A 16,432-nucleotide genomic window follows, 5' to 3' on the forward strand; every position below is an offset into this window, starting at 1 on the left:
AACTCCCACAAACCATGTTCTCCTCCTATATAAACACACCAATGTCATAACACTTAACGGTTCAAACACAAACATTCCCAACTCACCAAGTCCCTCACACAGAGATATATTGCTTTGAGCTCCAGACCTGGCAAACTCTCAACTATATCCGATGGAGGGAGAAGATTCCGAAGAAGCCAAAAACAAAACGACAGTGACGGCTTTATACCAAGCCTTAACCTCCAAGGACGTTGATGTCGTCCACCTTCTCCTCGCGCCCTACCTCGAGTGGTGGTTCCATGGCCCCCCAACTCACCAGCATCTGAACCGCCTACTCACCGGTGCACCACCGTATGACTCATCGTTCAAATTCGTCCCTCTCTCGATCATTGCATTTGGATCAATGGTGCTGGCTGAAGGATACGACGTGGCTCGTTCCGTTTCGTGGGTGCATGCGTGGACCTTCACTGATGGGATTATTACCCAGGTCAGGGAATACAACAACACGTCCGTCACGGTCACCCGGTTATCCTCACCGCATATCAGATCACAACCGGGGAATTGCCAGTGTGTATGGCAGAGTAAGCTCTCGGATGACAAGTCTCTGCCTGGCCTCGTTTTGGCGCTATAAGTTATGCTGCGTTAATTATCGTTTGAACTCTTACAAATTAATATTAGTTTGAAAGGGGTTTAAGCACACGAAATACTTAACATGCAGCGTTGTACTATTTATCGGGCAAAAATGTTATTTTTGCCATATTTTTCATACTATACATTTATACTTAATTTCTTTCTAATAGATATGAAATTCATATGTATTAGGGGGTTCTACCTCAATTAGAGAGGTGCGACGGATGTGATAACAAAAATATAGTAAGTGTAATATTACCCTCTATCTGGTAATAAGTATTATGTGGTTTGGCTGTCGAGTTTATATTTTGTGTATATTGTTGTGTGGAATGTTTGTTTATTTTTGTATAAAACGTTGTGGTCCTCTTGTATATCTCAACTTGTAGTTATGACGTTGTCCTTCCGAAACCCAAACGCAATAATGGAATGGAAGAAGACCGATATGAAGGGGGGAAAATGCATCAGGACGACAACAAATAATGACTAATTTAGAAGTACTTTTAAAATAATTGAAAGTGTTTTTGATGAAAATATTTTTTGAATCAACTTTTAGTGAACACACAAGTGAATTTTGAAAATGCACTTAAATGTTTTATTGAAGAAGCACTTTGAAACTCAAAAACATTCCCTCTAAAAACATTTTTTCAGTCATTTAAAAGTATTTCCAAACAAACTCTTCATCATGATAATGTCTCTTGGTATTTTCTTAATTTTTATTTACCAAAAATTAAGTCTTTTAGTTTTAGTAAGAGATGCTAGACAAAAGTCACATAACGCAAAAAATAGGAATTTTTATCGTTTTCAGCCAAAATTTCACCCTTAATTTAGAAAATGTTATTTTTTCTTATAATATATATATATAGTATGTCAATATTTTTACACTAAAAGGGAGGGGGAGTTTGGCTAAGCCACACAATGGGCAACCTAACTTGGTATCGAATTCATCATTCACGAGATTTGAACCTGAGACCTTTCACTTCTAAGCGAAAATGAATACCACTACACTGTAGTACTGAGTAACTTTTTATAAATATTTTAAATATACCAAAATCACACTTGAATAAACCAAAATATCCTGAGTACAGTTACACCCCTTCATATTCTAGGTTGGAGTTCAAAGTCAAGGGTACTGGCAAACTAGTTGGGGGCATTGTCGAACTAATGGAGGACACTTGCAAATTTTCTCATCATGCATCTTGGAAATTCGATCATTAGCCCTATTACGATTTCATTTTTCAACGAAAGGGTCATGGAAGAGAAACTTCCAAAATTCGAGTATGCTTTCATATATAATTTGCAGGGTGTGTTCTCATATTATAAAAATGTCGTATCACAATATCATTATCAATAGAATCAAAACATCTGTCTCAATGTATACAATAAAGTTATCATTCAACTATTAATCTCTCATCCTATTACGATGTGATTTATTCACAATATTCATCACCAAGCTCTTTCGACGGAAGCAGTTGAAACAAGTAAAATTAATAAGAATTTGACTTGAAAATACACTAACACTATATTTGGATGAAGAAATTTAAAATTACTAAGAAATTTTAAAATGACGGAAATTAAAATGACGAGATTTTATTTTTTAGAATTTGTGAATTTTCCAGTTTGGTTAACCTTAAAAACAATGGAATTGAATATGAAATTTTTTATTTTTAAACTCTCAATCATAGAAATTGGAAAATGACATCTATTTATATGGAATTTAAACTTGGGAATTAGAGGTCCCAATTCCAAGTTTTTTCCACGTGGAAATTCTAAATTTCTATGCTTATGAATCCAAATAAGAGAATTTATGTATGTCAATTTATAAATTCTGACTTTAATCTAAATTCCAAATTTATTTTCTCTTCCAAACATAATGTAAGGAGTTTTGGCTTGTGCCAATTAAAAAAATATTACTTAAAGGTATCCATTTTCATTTGCCTTGGTTAAGATCAAATAAAATTTAAAGGGAGTTTTAACGAAAAGTCTACGGTACTGTTTACTTTAACAAAAAAACTACATTTTTACACTAAAAAGTCAAACTTGGTACTATTCACTTTACCCTTTATTTTGCCCTTATCGTTAAAACTCAAAATTTTCAAACCATTTTCATTAGTTTTCCTAAATTTCAAAGTGGGATTTAAAACCTATTGGTGTCATTAGTTGCCAAGTAGCTGCTAGTGGCCCCACATTATTTCCGATACTAATCAATATGTGTTTCCGTCTCTAATGGTGGGTTTTGTGTTCTAAGATTAGGGTTTCAATTTAGGAGTAGAATTTTTTCCCCTTCTATTATCATCTTCTCCTCTCACACTTTATTTTTTGTTTTATTCTCTATATAAAAAATTTCAAAATAAGATGTAGACGTAACGTAATCGCAACTAATTAAATAGAAGAAGATGAAAGGGAAGAGAGATTATAAGGGAAGAGAATCCTACTTCTTGAATTTATCTAGTCTTTTTGGGCGTTTGATTTGTCCCCCTTTGCTACCATAAAACATCTTTGTGACTACCAATCATCCATTCCTATCCAGATGGCAAAATGTTTCAAAACCAGAAAACGAGTTTCTACATAATACCAGACACAATTTCTGATCCTACGAGTGACATGCAACCAACGATCCAAAAAAAACAAAAAAAACGCATGAAAGTGGAACCCGATGGTTCTCAAGCCGGAGAAATTTTTAGTTGCGATGGGAACACGGATGGTACACCACGTGTTTTTATGTAAATGGTGGAAAATTTTAATTTTTAAGTTATTAACCTTTTAACACATATAACCCACTATTTATATGAAAACACATGATGTATCACCTCGTGTGACGGTCACACTGAAAAATCTCTCCTCAATCCAAGCTATGTTCAGTGGCATGACGATTTCTGACCATTGATCTGCACAACACACTCGATCAATGGTCAGAAACCGCCCGTGCATACACGAACATGCCGTGGGTCACTTGAGTCGGAAACCACTGGCACATGCATAAGCACAATCAGATGTTCTTGGTGGTTGAAGTGGTGGAATATCTCAGCTATTAAGATGTGTGCTTCTCAACAAAACCCAGTTCTCTTGTATTTAGGTTCAATACGCCAATTACATATGAATCCAAACATGGGATAAATTGCCTCTGCATTCAGTTTCTTGGGGATCAGCACGAGTACAGTAAGATTAACAACTATTCAACTATTACATATCTGCAACGAAACAACATTCGACTACAGAGAAGAGGATCCGTAATTTTCAGTTACTTCTTGGCAAAAGTGATAGCGATGGCGTTTTGAGGGGTGACCTTGAAGCCTTGAAGGGCCTGCATGGCGACCGATGACTGAATGTCATCTTCATACTCTACAAAGGCAATGCCTGGCTTCGCATCAATCATCCTGACTTCCCTAAACCCTGCAAACTGTTTGAAGAGCAATTCCAGCATATCACTAGTAGTTTCGTGAGGCAAATTCTCAACGAACAGGATATTGTTTGGAGCTGCAGCTTCCTGTGCATTCGAGTTACCATGGCGGGACGGGGCCTGTATATGCAGAGAATTAAAATAAATCCACCATTCAGTGTGGTAGTTGACAAAGAAGTGGATCAAATTGCATTGCACAAGAAGTGCATCAAATAGCATCGCACAACTGTGTTCATATCGGAAACACTTACCGTCCTGCCTCCGTTTTCAGCAGCTGCACCATTTTCGGTTGCATATTGTTGCCCTTCATCACCTCGCCGCTTTCTTTCAGCTGAATCAACAGATTTATTTCAAAACATAAAACACATGGTATTAAACAATCTAATTTGAGCAAGCATTTTTTTCTATATAAACCGAAAGTTGATTTTCTGTATGAGCCACCTTGTAATTATAGCAACCTAGATAGACCTTACTATATACTTAAGAAAAAGGGGCAAATCAAATGTTATCTTAATTTCCCCAAGTCAAGGGAAAAATGAATGCTTTGAATAATGCAGTGATGTTCCTGCACCTAGAGGCCAGAGAAACCCAAATGAGTCAAATGCATTCTATCAAAATTTTCTAGACATGCGGCCAAACAAAGTAAGGCAGCACTTTAATACCCAGAATGAATCTCAAACTATCACAACAATACTACTTTTTCTTACTATTAGTACGCACATACCCAGTAGGTTCTAGCGGTTCAAGTGGAAGCAATGTCATATGCCCTAATGGTTCAATTGGAAACATAGTGTTCTGAAGATCTTCAGGAACATATAAGGCCAGTTATTTGGTTCATTGTGATCCTTACATTCATATGCTATAACGATGGTTAATGCATATCATTACTAGTTTTAACAAAAGTTATGAAATATTTTATACAAACTTCAAGGTTATTCATAACTTCAAAGAAAGTTTCAGTCACCTTTGTCTTCCTGCTTCCTTTTCTTTTCTTTTGGAGCTAAGGTTCCTTCTGCTTCAGCAATGCAATCTGACTTTGTTTTGGCGTATTGAATCCGCTGCACCAAATAAATTGTGCTCATATTAACATTTTAAACTAAGAAAAGTTAGTGGATGTGAATATCACAATAGTGTAATCAAACACCTTCATTTGAGAAAAAACAAAGGAACAGAGTGCATGTAACATTTAAAGTGAACACACTGTTGTTCCGTAAATAGGTTATTTACTTTCAAAACAAACTTTCAGGTACCAATAACTTCATCTTTCAATATATGCAATGCCAGATACGGTCTTCAACCACAAGCTTAAAGCAAAATCATCCTCAACGATGAACATGCATACATTTAGAGCTAAATTTTGAGAAAATAAGGAAGAACATAGTATAGGCAGGAAAGCTTAACATGGTTGCAGAATTTGGATAAGTAACAAGCATGTCCAACATATATGCAATACGCTACCAACTGGGCTTATTCAATTTTAGACTCACTCACCATGGGTTTATCATAAAACGGAAAGTTTTGCATCTGCCGCACAGCATTACTAGCAGAAGCTACTTCTAGAAATGCAACCCATGCTTGCCCCCGAAGCCTGGGTGTCTTCAAGGCAACAACATCCAAAATCCTGCCATATTGAGAGAATAAGCAATAGAGGGACCTCTTCAATTCTGCAAAGTAAAAAGAATGCCACTATTAACTGACAAAAATAAAATATACGAAAGCTTATCCCCAAAAGTAGTAAAAAAAAACATCCTTTCATGCTAGACATTTCAAAATTCGGATGCAAAACACCAAAGCAAGATGTGAGACCAATATAGATAACAAAATTGTGATTACTCTCTTGCCTACATAACGTCGCTTTCTCAATTTATGATCCATAAAAGCCCCCCAGTGAACCAGAATCATTTTACAAACACAAAATTGTCTAGTGCTGCATCTTGGTTTGGCGGATTCAGAAGATGAAATTGTGAATTAATTCTTCATATAAACTATCTAATGAGACTCTACAAGTAATAAACTTGATTAAATGAAATTGAAAATCTTCAAATCCCTTAAGAATTAAATATACCATGTAATTCAAATGGTTAAATCTAAACCCCTCCTTTTACACTCATCAATCAAATTCAACCCGAGTAAATTTAAGCATGCAATTCAATCTGCAACCAATTTCTCAATCACCAACTATTCCCAGTTTGCACTAAATTCACAAGGGGTGTGATATTTACTTCTCACACACCCTTCTAATTTTCAGCCGTCAGATCGAATGAATTGAAGAATATCAACAGACAAAAATGAATAAGGGTGTGTAAGAAGTAATTTGGAGTGTGTGGATAGCACACCCCAATTCACAATGCCCTAGCTTCTGAGCTTCCACTCACCAATTTAAACTAAACCCTAAACGCCAACTTGTGCTAAGAGAACTTAAAATTCAAATATTATAGAAAAAAAAAAGCTTAAATTTTGCGTACTATAAATTACTATGGTGAGATTATTAGTACGAATTAAAGACCCAACATTTTGTTTTCCTGTAGTTTCTTTCTTTTGTGATTTTCTCGGCAACCAAACAAAGGGAAGAAGGGATAGGGCAAAGATTGAGTTACCTTCTTTTTTGATTTTCTCGTTGAGGTTCTTAATGTATATAGTTTGGTTAGGCGGAATGTCCCCTGAAAGCATGGTCGCGCAGAGAGAGAGAGAGAGAGAGAGAGAGAGAGAGAGGGCGCAGAGCTTTGATTTGTGTGGGAGGGAGATGAGAGAGAAGCGAGAGACTGTGACGGATCGGATCTGAGCCCTAGATGATGTTCATGGCCGCCATTGGGCCATAAGATTTCTTTACACATTTGAGATTATTGGGCCTCCCAATTTTTTTCTTTTGGTCAAATATTGGGCCTTGCTCCTAATAAGCCGGTTCCTTACCTTTTTGTACAAACCGTCTTCGTAGCCCACATACAAACGCACTCGAAAACAATGTTTCAATGGAAGCATTGGTTTATACATTCTTCTGGTCTTCAACTCTAGGAATAATATTTTTCATTATGTTTTTGAGAACCCCTTAAAGTTAAACTAAAAAGGTGAAATGATTTGTCATTATCTCAATTGAAGTATATTGGGAGGATTCGTACTTCAACTAGTTCATGTAGGTCCAAATACAAGATTAGAATTCTAGCTTTTCCAAAATGATATCTCGTTGATGGAACACCCCTCACCTGGGGGCAGGTGGGAAGGGGGCCTTCTTCGCCTTCCACGTAGTTGCATAGGAAAGGCCCAAAGCCAACCCCAGGGAACAATAAAGCTTGATGAGGTCTTTTATGTCCAAGTGCATGTAGTTCGCATCTTCACGGACATGTCTATTTCACCAAGCTTCTATCTGAGACAATATCCAAATACTTTGTGATACATATATGATTCCATTTCATTTTATAAGGTTTTCAAGTCTCTCCTTGCACTTGGAGTGGACCATGCCTATAGTTTCCTTTTACACCTATCTATCATTCTATTTCATTTTATTTCGATTTTGTTCGCTGCAGCCTACATCACTTTCTAAATCATAATTTTGGGTCCGGCTACAATGTTAGTAAAGTTTTACCGTTACAAAATCTATTATTTCCTATATGCAAGACCCAAACCATCAATATTTAGTGAGCTAATCATTTATCGATTCCTACACGCCAAACTAGGCCTAATAATGAATGGATTGTTCAATCTCAACTTTGGACTGAATCATATTCAATCTAATATCCCTATAGTTTTATATATAAGGCTTCATTTGTCTCTGCATATTGATCATTGTAATATGCATTCTTCCAAAATAAAACTTGACAGCGGTCATCAGAACATGAGTTGCACTGAATGAAATATTCTTTGGATATGCCTACAAATGCTTCTATGTAACTAATACTAGTAAGGAAGAGACCAACTATTTAAACTAAATTTTGTAGATCATATGACGTGATTGTTAATGATTGGATTATTACTTAAAAATTGATTAACGCGCTTATCTCTATTAGTGATACATCACATAGTTTACAAATTTGATCTACCTAGCATTACTCTACCGGTAAATATTGTTATTTATCTTTTAGTGCAAATTTTTTTGTTAAAAACTTTTCACTTGCCGTGCATTGTTGCATCCATTTTTAAGGCCACCATGGTTTAATATTAGCCTTCTATGTCATTCAATACTACGGTCTGATGATATTTTTCTTCACTTATAAGGTAGAGGTTTTAGATTTGAATCTCGTAGTGTGTGGTTTATCTGAACTCCCTCCTCTCTTTAATGTAAAAATATATCGTTGTACTAAAAAAAAAAAAATATCAGCTTCTCTATGCTGATATGAAGTTAACTTGGGGCTAAAAGGCGACGTTTTTATATAAACCATAAATAATGTACAAGCTTAGCATGGTAGAGACTAGAGAGAGAGAGAGAGAGAGAGAGAGAGAGAGAGAGAGAGAGAGAGAGAGAGAGAGAGAGAGAGAGAGAGAGAGAGATTTTGACAGGAGTGCAATTTATATCTTGAAAAAATGGATTGCATAATTTAATTCAATACAAAATGGGGTATGAATGTGTTCAACTTATTTTTATCGATCCAATCAAATCTCGAATGCCAAATGAACCAAAATACAATCTGTGGTCAAATTTATTCAGTTTCCCGTATTGTACACGTGAGCTGCCAAACGCGGCTTCGCATACGCAAGAAGTGGCTTAGCGAGTAAGAGGTCGTTTTGTGACTCGGTGCGTTCAATGATCGACTCAGTAGGCGGCACGTGCCAACTGAACCCATGAAGAAGCCGAGCAAACAACATGACGGTCATGGCAGTGCCGAGTCTACTCGCAACGCAGCCCCGCATTCCCGTGCTGAACGAAATGAATTGCAACTCCGACTCGGTGAGCACCACCCCGGACCCGTAGTCCTTGAGGTGCCGCTCCGGCTTGAACTTGAGAGGCTCGTTCCAAACTTTACGGTTACGCTCAAGCCCAACTCGGCTGAGAATCACGTGGCTACCCTTGGGGATGAAGTAATCTCCGACGGTGGTGTCGGCCATGGACACGTGGGGCACATTGAACGGTGCCACCGGGTGGAGGCGGAAGGCTTCTCTGGCGCAGGCCTTTACGAAGTTGAGCTGCGACAAATCCGACTCTTGAACTTGTCTGTTCCTTCCGACCACAGCATCAAGTTCTTGTGTTGCTTTCTCAAAGAGTTCGGGTTGATTTATCATCTCTACAATTGCCCATTCAGCAGCATTTGAGGGATTGTCCACTGCTGCCATTATTAGTTCCTGCATCCACACAACAATTATATACGTCTTCATGGCTAGGAATGCAGGTGGCTAGGGAACCTTAATTAGTAGTTTTCAACCTATCCATCACCGGTTTTGCCCCCGTCTTCGACTTTCTTTATTTGAATTCTAGAGTAGTGGGAGAACAATAAATAAAAAAGTTTATATCAACCCGATAGCTTGAGAATGCAAGTGACTCTCTACCACAATGGTGAAGAGAAGTGTTGCTCTTACACCATGGCGTGGATTCGAACTCCGTTAGCTCTCTAAACTAACATTTAATCTAACAAATCTATCATTTGACAAAAAAATAAAATAGCATGAGAATATCTTAGGAAGAATATATAAGGAATGCGCATTTCTTAATCTTTAATCGGAACCACTCAATTTCTTAATGTTCATTTGAAGATCATCCTTACAAAAAAATCATTTAAATCATAGATTGTTTAGTCATTCAAATGTATAGAACAAACCGACATTGTAAGTACCAAGTGATAGGAGCATATTTAGGCGACTTACTTAGCTTGTTTTCGTGCATCTATGTTGGTAATTCATAGTTAGTTTAGTCCTTTATGCTTCTTTTGTGTGTTTTCAGGTTCTAAGGGCTTAGGGAGCAAGAAAGTGCATTTTGAGGCTATTTGGGGCACTTTTGGGCATGGATTGGATAGCTTAATCATGGAGCAAAGAGGATAGACGAAATTGAAGCCTTGTATGCTCTTTGGGGACATCAAACAAAGGGCCTAGCCCAATCAAACAAATCCTTTGAGCCATGGAAAACCTCTAGCCCAATCAAACATATTATGCCATGCAAACCAACCTATTTTAGGCCCATTCTATGTACTTTAACCCTAGCCCTTTAAACTAGTCCATTTATCACTTATCACTTCCATTCACTTATCACTCACCACATATCATTCATTTATCACCACATATCATTCATTTATCACTTATCAAACCTTTCACTTATCACTTCCATTCACTTATCACTTATCATTTCCATTCACTTATCACTCACCACATATCATTCATTTATCACTTATCATACTCATAATCATCTACACATTTCAAACATATGCATTTCATCTCACATGCACACCCACCTCTTTCCAAACTAATTCACATGCATACCTATTCTTTAAATCAACACATGCATTCACACACATGCACATCATTCACTCACATTTCCACCATTCATTCTTTATTCCACAAACAAGTCACATGCATTTCCACCTTCCTACTTCATCATTTCACCACATTCTCCCTCTTTAACTCATTTCATTATTCATTCACTTTGCATTCATTCAATTCCACCCCACATGCACCCTTTATTCTTCATCATTGCAACCATGGCACATTTACACCAACAAAACAACTCCCATGCCATGGCCTACTCATATTCCCATTTCCTTTCCAACATCTCACATGCATTTCCACCTTCCTACTTCATCATTTCACCACATTTTCCCTTTTATTTCCACATGCAATTCTTCATCATTGCAACCACAAACACCTTAAACAAATAGCCATATACATCTCCACTCCTCCTATAAATACCCTTGCATTCATTCATTCAAATATCATCTCATTCACAACACAACAACACACCACAAACACATTCCTTTCTCCCTTAGAATCCAAAAACCATCTTCCATTTCCACCAATCCTCATCCATTTCCATAATTCCCTAACACTTCCATCCCCCCAACCAACCTATCCTTAAACCTTGTGCTACAACAACGAGGAAGAGAAGAGTGCCTAAACGTTCATACAATTCAAGTTTTGAGTTGTTGGAATGTTTAGGTGTTTCTTTGATTTCAAAGTTTCATTTTAATTCTCTTTGTTTTGTACGTATGAGAAATGGAAGAAAAGAGTGCTTAAATGTTCATACAATTCAAAGTTTTGAGTTGTTGGAATGTTTAGGTGTTTCTTTGATTTCAAAGTTATGAGGAACTAAACCCCCTTTAGCTAGGGGGTGATTCGAAACTATGTTTATGTTTGTAATATGATTTGATTACTTTTAATTACGTTTCATAAGTTGTGAATTCAATTTGTTTAACTGTTTGATTGATAACCTATTTATGTATGTTTATTAAGAATGAACACTTAATTTTCATGCATGAATTTGACGCTAGAATATAAGTGAGTTTCACGTAATAGTTATGAACTTATATTCACAAGTAGTGGAGGTTGCTTATAAACAATCGTGTTAAACATATTCTTGGCATAAGTTTCATGCAATCATAGTAACGAATGCCTCGTCAACACTTATAGTTTTCATGATGCTTAATGATTCTTGCTTGTATCTCTATTATGCAATTCATGTAGGGAACTTGTGATGAATGCTTTGGATTGTCGTATGCAATCATCCAATTCATTAACTTAAGGAAAACTTGACGGTTAATTTAAGCGGACCTAATTAACCCGGGGCGTTGAGAATTCATGGTTTATTGAAAAGCAATTAGACATCGTTTTGTATGCAAGTATAACATATGTGGAGATGAACCCCTTAGCTAGCTTCCCATCCATTCATTTCCGTCAATTCCATATTTACAATTTGTTTTGTTTCCAAGTTTCCATTTTTAGTTTAAAGTCGTCCAAATCCAATCCCCCCTTATTTTGTTTAAGTTTTAGTCTTAATCTTTCTTACTTTTAGTTTTGCATTCTTTGAGTTTATTATAGTGTTTTAAACTTGTTTTTACGTTTTTGAAGTCAAATCCAAGTGGTTAACAATCCCTCCTAATCCCCGGTCCAGAACGATCCCTACTTACGTACTTACTACAATTGACAAAAAGAGGGTTTAATTTGTGTGCGTATAAATCTCGCATCACCAAGTAATATATTCATATGAATTATCCGTTTATTTGATACATTTGGATGACTAAATAATCTCCAATTAGAATAATTTTTTTAAAATAATTTTCAAATGAAGATTAAAAATATGAATGATTCGAATTATGAAGTTTATACGATGAAAATATGTTATTCGAAGGAGTGGGATATGTTCATTCCCTCATCAGAGGAGCTAGCACAAATATTATCCTTGTAGGCAAAGTCATTCAAATTTTTACCGTCTTTATATGTTAAAAACTTACCATAGTCAGCTGATGAGGATAATTAATAGCTATGATTCTCATTTGTCATTTTGTTTTACATGCCTATTTTAATTAATGTTATTTATGTAGAACAAATTGATTTTTATTTTTTTTAAGGTTTTATTGTTAAACAAAGGATATTATCTATACTAAGGGGTAAAAGAGTGGACTACATCTCACAATGAGCTAGCCATAACAATGTGGTCTGAAATCATCTTTGACGAAAATCGAGCACTTACAAATGAAGAGAAATACTACTAAAATACATACATAGGTAATATAGATATACGAGTCTTGATATCTATAAATAAAGTGTCAGTTGAACATATATGAATTACCTCTCCTCTCACTTCTCTCTATCTCTCACTTTCTCTGTTTCTCACTTATTCTTTGGGAGCCATGCATCTCTCTGTTGCATCAATTCAACATGTCTGAACTCAAAAAAGCTGGACTTTAACATGGCCTCAGCTATATATGTTGAGACGAGCAAACTTAATCGAAGTCTCTAAACGGCAGCAGGCCTTTCAAATTCTTAAACTCGTCTCCACATTTATGAAATGATAACTTACAATTTGGAACATTTCGGTGATTTTCTTGAACACTTTATGAGAGAAAGATAGGTTGAAAGGAGCATATATAATATCCTTTTTTATGGCAATGATAGAAGGAGCATAATATCCTTTAAAAAAATGCACACGTGACTAATTTTAACACAAAGAGGAATATGCCACATTACTACATGGAGAATAGTCTATGTGACACATTTGAAAAAGAAAAACTGAGCGGTAAATTTGCACACCCCTATAAGTACTTTGGTGGGTAATTGTGCAAACTCGCTCATTACATATATACTGAACATTATTTAGTTTAATACAAGATGTTATAAGATTTCTTCCACTTATTTAAGCCTAATCAAATCATGCATGCCGAATTTAGGAAAAAAAAATATATCTTGCAGCCGAAGAAGACAGATTCTCCTGACCCGATTCAACTCATTTTGTTTGGTAAACATGAGCAGGCAAACGTGGCTTTGCGTATGCAAGCAGTGGCTTCGCGAGTAAGAGATCGTTATTTGACTCGGTGAGTTCGATCCTCGACTCAGTTGGCGGCACGTGCCATGTAAACCCATGAAGAAGCCTAGCAAACAGCATGACGGTCATGGCAGTGCCGAGTTTACTCGCTACGCAGCCTCGCATCCCCGTGCTGAACGAAATGAACCGCAGCTCCGATTCGGTGAGCACCACCCCGGACCCGTCGTCCTTGAGGTGCCGCTCGGGCTTGAACTGGAAGGGCTCGTCTCAAACTTTAGGGTTACGGCCAAGTCCGACTCGGCTGTGAATCACGTGGCTACCCTTGGGGATGAAGTAATCTCCGACGGTGGTGTCGGCCATGGATACGTGGGGCACATTGAACGGTGCCACTGGGTGGAGGCGGAAGGCTTCTCTGGCGCAGGCCTTTACGAAGTTGAGCTGCGACAAATCCGACTCTTGAACTTGTCTGTTCCTTCCGACCACAGCATCAAGTTCTTGAGTTGCTTTCTCAAAGAGTTCGGGTTGATTTATCATCTCTGCAATTGCCCATTCAGTAGCATTTGAGGGATTATCCACTGCTGCCATTATTAGTTCCTATATCCACACAACAAATATACACGTTAATTTCTTGATCAATTAGTATATAATGCAGTTGCTCTCAGTCACTAGCACGATCAAAATGTATGACAATATGAGGAGATGATTTCAGATTTGGATCCCATCCGGATTTAAATTGTGGGAATCTTTGAGATATTCACATCTTAATCATTTATCATACATTGTGCGGTTAGAAATCATTTGATTTTTTTTATTTAAAATTAAACACAAATATTACCTGATGAAAATTAATCGCACAATATACGATGAACGATTAAGATGTGAAAATCCTTAAGATCTCCACAAAATGAATCAAGAGAGGATACTTTTCCGATGATCTTGTTGTAAAACCGGGATCCTTAGAATATTTGGATATCTTTGAAAAAGGAAATTGTACAAACTACTGATGCGACTTATTGGTACTAGCTCTAAAATATTGGTACGAAATTGCCCAAAATGTCACGTGACTCGGTTTATTCATAAATAAATTTTTGAAGAACGGGAAGAATGATTTGCATGTCCAAATAAAATTGCTCAAAACCCTAATTTTTTTGCTCTTCTTACAGTTGTCAATAGTATCGAGATTCCTTCGCATCAACTCTTAATATATATGTAAACCAATAAAATTATTTGAACACGCAAAAATAAAATACTTGTTAATACATTATTAATTGTGATGATCCTGCTATTAATAATATGTGAATTTTACTTTACTGAAAATGTATTAATTTTGTATGTCTCAATAACACCTTACTTTTGCATTTGTACATGATATATACCTAAGTCACATGTAAAAACACAGAGAGAGACTTACATTTACTTGAGCTTTGATTTCTTCTAATGAAAGCAAGGGTTCACCATTCTTGTCTTTCAGAGAAATAAGAATGTCAAGCAAGTCTTGTAATTCCTTGTTACCGCCAAGTTTCTGATATTGACGAAACCTCTCTTCAATTAATGGGTCTTGGTGTTTCCTTGTATTTTTTATGGCATCCTTGATAATCTTCTCATGGCCATCCAAATCAAGCCCTCTCAAGCATGGGATGTAATCGGATGGAGAAAGTGAATAGATGTAGTTAAGCATTGTAAATACATTTTCTAAATACTTTTGTTCCTCCAAACCAGGCCCACCAACCTCCATTTCCTCCCCAAAGTACCTCTTGTTGAGAACCACTTTCTTAATCACATTTGCACAATAATGTTGAGTGGCAAGTCTCAAATTTACAATGCCACCACCTTCATTGTTATTGCACTGGTTGTACACATACTTGACGATGTGATCGGCCTCTTCAACCCTACTTGTGCCTCATTGGAGAAAGCAATTCACTTGTGATCACCTTCCTCATTTTCTTCCATTGTTCTCCAAAGGGCACCATAACCGCAGTTTTGTACCCCTTGGTGATACGAAAAGTGGAAATGTTAACCGGACGCAACGCGAAGATTGTATCTTGCTTGTTTAAGATTTCGCGTGCTTTCACTCAAATCATCTGACCTAAATATTTATATTGAACTGAATATTTGCAATTTTTCCTTTTGATACATCAGAAGATTTGAATTTAAGATTTCAGACAACACTATGAACCAATTGAGCTATAAAATTTAAATAAACTATTACAAAGAAAACACTAGTAAGACATATTTTAAGGAGAGCCGCTTTGTCAGCATAAGATACACTTTTGTATTGGTTTCTTAAATAAAAAAAGTTATACATGTGGGATGCCAATCATCTACATCTTATAAAATAACTAAATATAATAAAAGTTTAAAAGTTTAAAGTTAAGAATTAAAAAAGTTAACATAATTGAGCTCTTTTGTGTTTTTTTTTTTTTTTTTTACTTTCGGTGGACACTTTCTTTCACGCAACCTTTTATCTTGATCCTAACCTTTTGCTATTTTTTTTTTCTGACTAATCCTATTGCTATTTTGTTCGTAACTTGTAATTAACACGGCAATGATTTCCAGTAACACATGTTTAAATAGGTTTTATAGACTCTTCCAGTATATTATTGTATTATACTAAGACTCTTTATATATTTTACGAGAAAAAATCAATTATATACGTTGAATATTTTTCCTTTTTAATACAATATAAAAAGGGTATGATTGGTATGATAATTTGTTGCACGTTCTGTCCCATCTTCTTCGTTCTCCTCCGTCTCCTAGCTGCAGATATATGGATATGCCAAGTGCCCGGCTGCAGTTCCTGCCTTGTAAAATAATATCCAACTACCTTGCCATATTTCAGAAATTGAACAAAACTGATTTTTCATGTTCAGAAACTGCTGCAACGTGTTGTTCGTGCATCGCCAGCATGCTTTTATACATGTTATGCATACAACTACGTGCTGCAAAAATATGCTTCCCATATGTTTCACATTTTTCCTCTTCTGCTCCCCATATCTTTGCTTTGCTTTTCGGTCGGTTCCCATATGTTTCAT

At 36.4% G+C, this 16,432-nt stretch overlaps 3 protein-coding genes across 3 annotated transcripts; 1 reads left to right on the top strand and 2 right to left on the bottom strand.

Annotated features, from left to right (window-relative positions):
• The first annotated feature begins 151 nt into the window (after positions 1 to 151).
• LOC103948946 (senescence associated gene 20-like) lies at positions 152 to 610 on the top strand. Its single transcript, XM_009360043.2, has one exon. It carries the CDS (start codon positions 152 to 154, stop codon positions 608 to 610), a length of 459 nt encoding a protein of 152 aa, XP_009358318.1.
• A 3,040-nt stretch (positions 611 to 3,650) lies between these two features.
• On the bottom strand, positions 3,651 to 6,762 carry LOC103945622 (U2 small nuclear ribonucleoprotein B''). The gene is made up of 5 exons (XM_009356219.3): positions 6,604 to 6,762; positions 5,498 to 5,670; positions 4,971 to 5,064; positions 4,258 to 4,337; positions 3,651 to 4,126 (listed from the first exon to the last, which is right to left on the bottom strand). Exons 1-5 carry the CDS (start codon positions 6,674 to 6,676, stop codon positions 3,848 to 3,850), a joined length of 699 nt encoding a protein of 232 aa, XP_009354494.2. The 5' UTR covers positions 6,677 to 6,762; the 3' UTR covers positions 3,651 to 3,847.
• Positions 6,763 to 8,641: 1,879 nt separating this feature from the next.
• LOC103948957 (phenylalanine N-monooxygenase CYP79D16) lies at positions 8,642 to 16,432 on the bottom strand. The gene is given in 4 exon segments (XM_048569342.1): positions 8,642 to 9,277; positions 14,812 to 15,292; positions 15,294 to 15,465; positions 16,225 to 16,432. Coding segments are annotated over 4 exon segments (1,497 nt in total).

This window comes from the organism of the source record quoted next, unplaced genomic scaffold (assembly GCF_019419815.1).
Source record: "Pyrus x bretschneideri cultivar Hongxiangsu unplaced genomic scaffold, Pyrus_bretschneideri_v1 Contig5, whole genome shotgun sequence".
NCBI lineage: Eukaryota > Viridiplantae > Streptophyta > Magnoliopsida > Rosales > Rosaceae > Pyrus > Pyrus x bretschneideri.

Bases quoted from the DNA above. Each gene is read 5' to 3' on its own strand.
- LOC103945622 (XM_009356219.3), bottom strand. From the start codon at position 6,676: ATGCTTTCAGGGGACATTCCGCCTAACCAAACTATATACATTAAGAAC. The intron at 5,671-6,603 runs GTAACTCAATCT...TTTACTTTGCAG, and splicing joins CGAGAAAATCAAAAAAGAAG to AATTGAAGAGGTCCCTCTAT. The intron at 5,065-5,497 runs GTGAGTGAGTCT...TATTTGGTGCAG, and splicing joins CGTTTTATGATAAACCCATG to CGGATTCAATACGCCAAAAC.
- LOC103948946 (XM_009360043.2), top strand. From the start codon at position 152: ATGGAGGGAGAAGATTCCGAAGAAGCCAAAAACAAAACGACAGTGACG.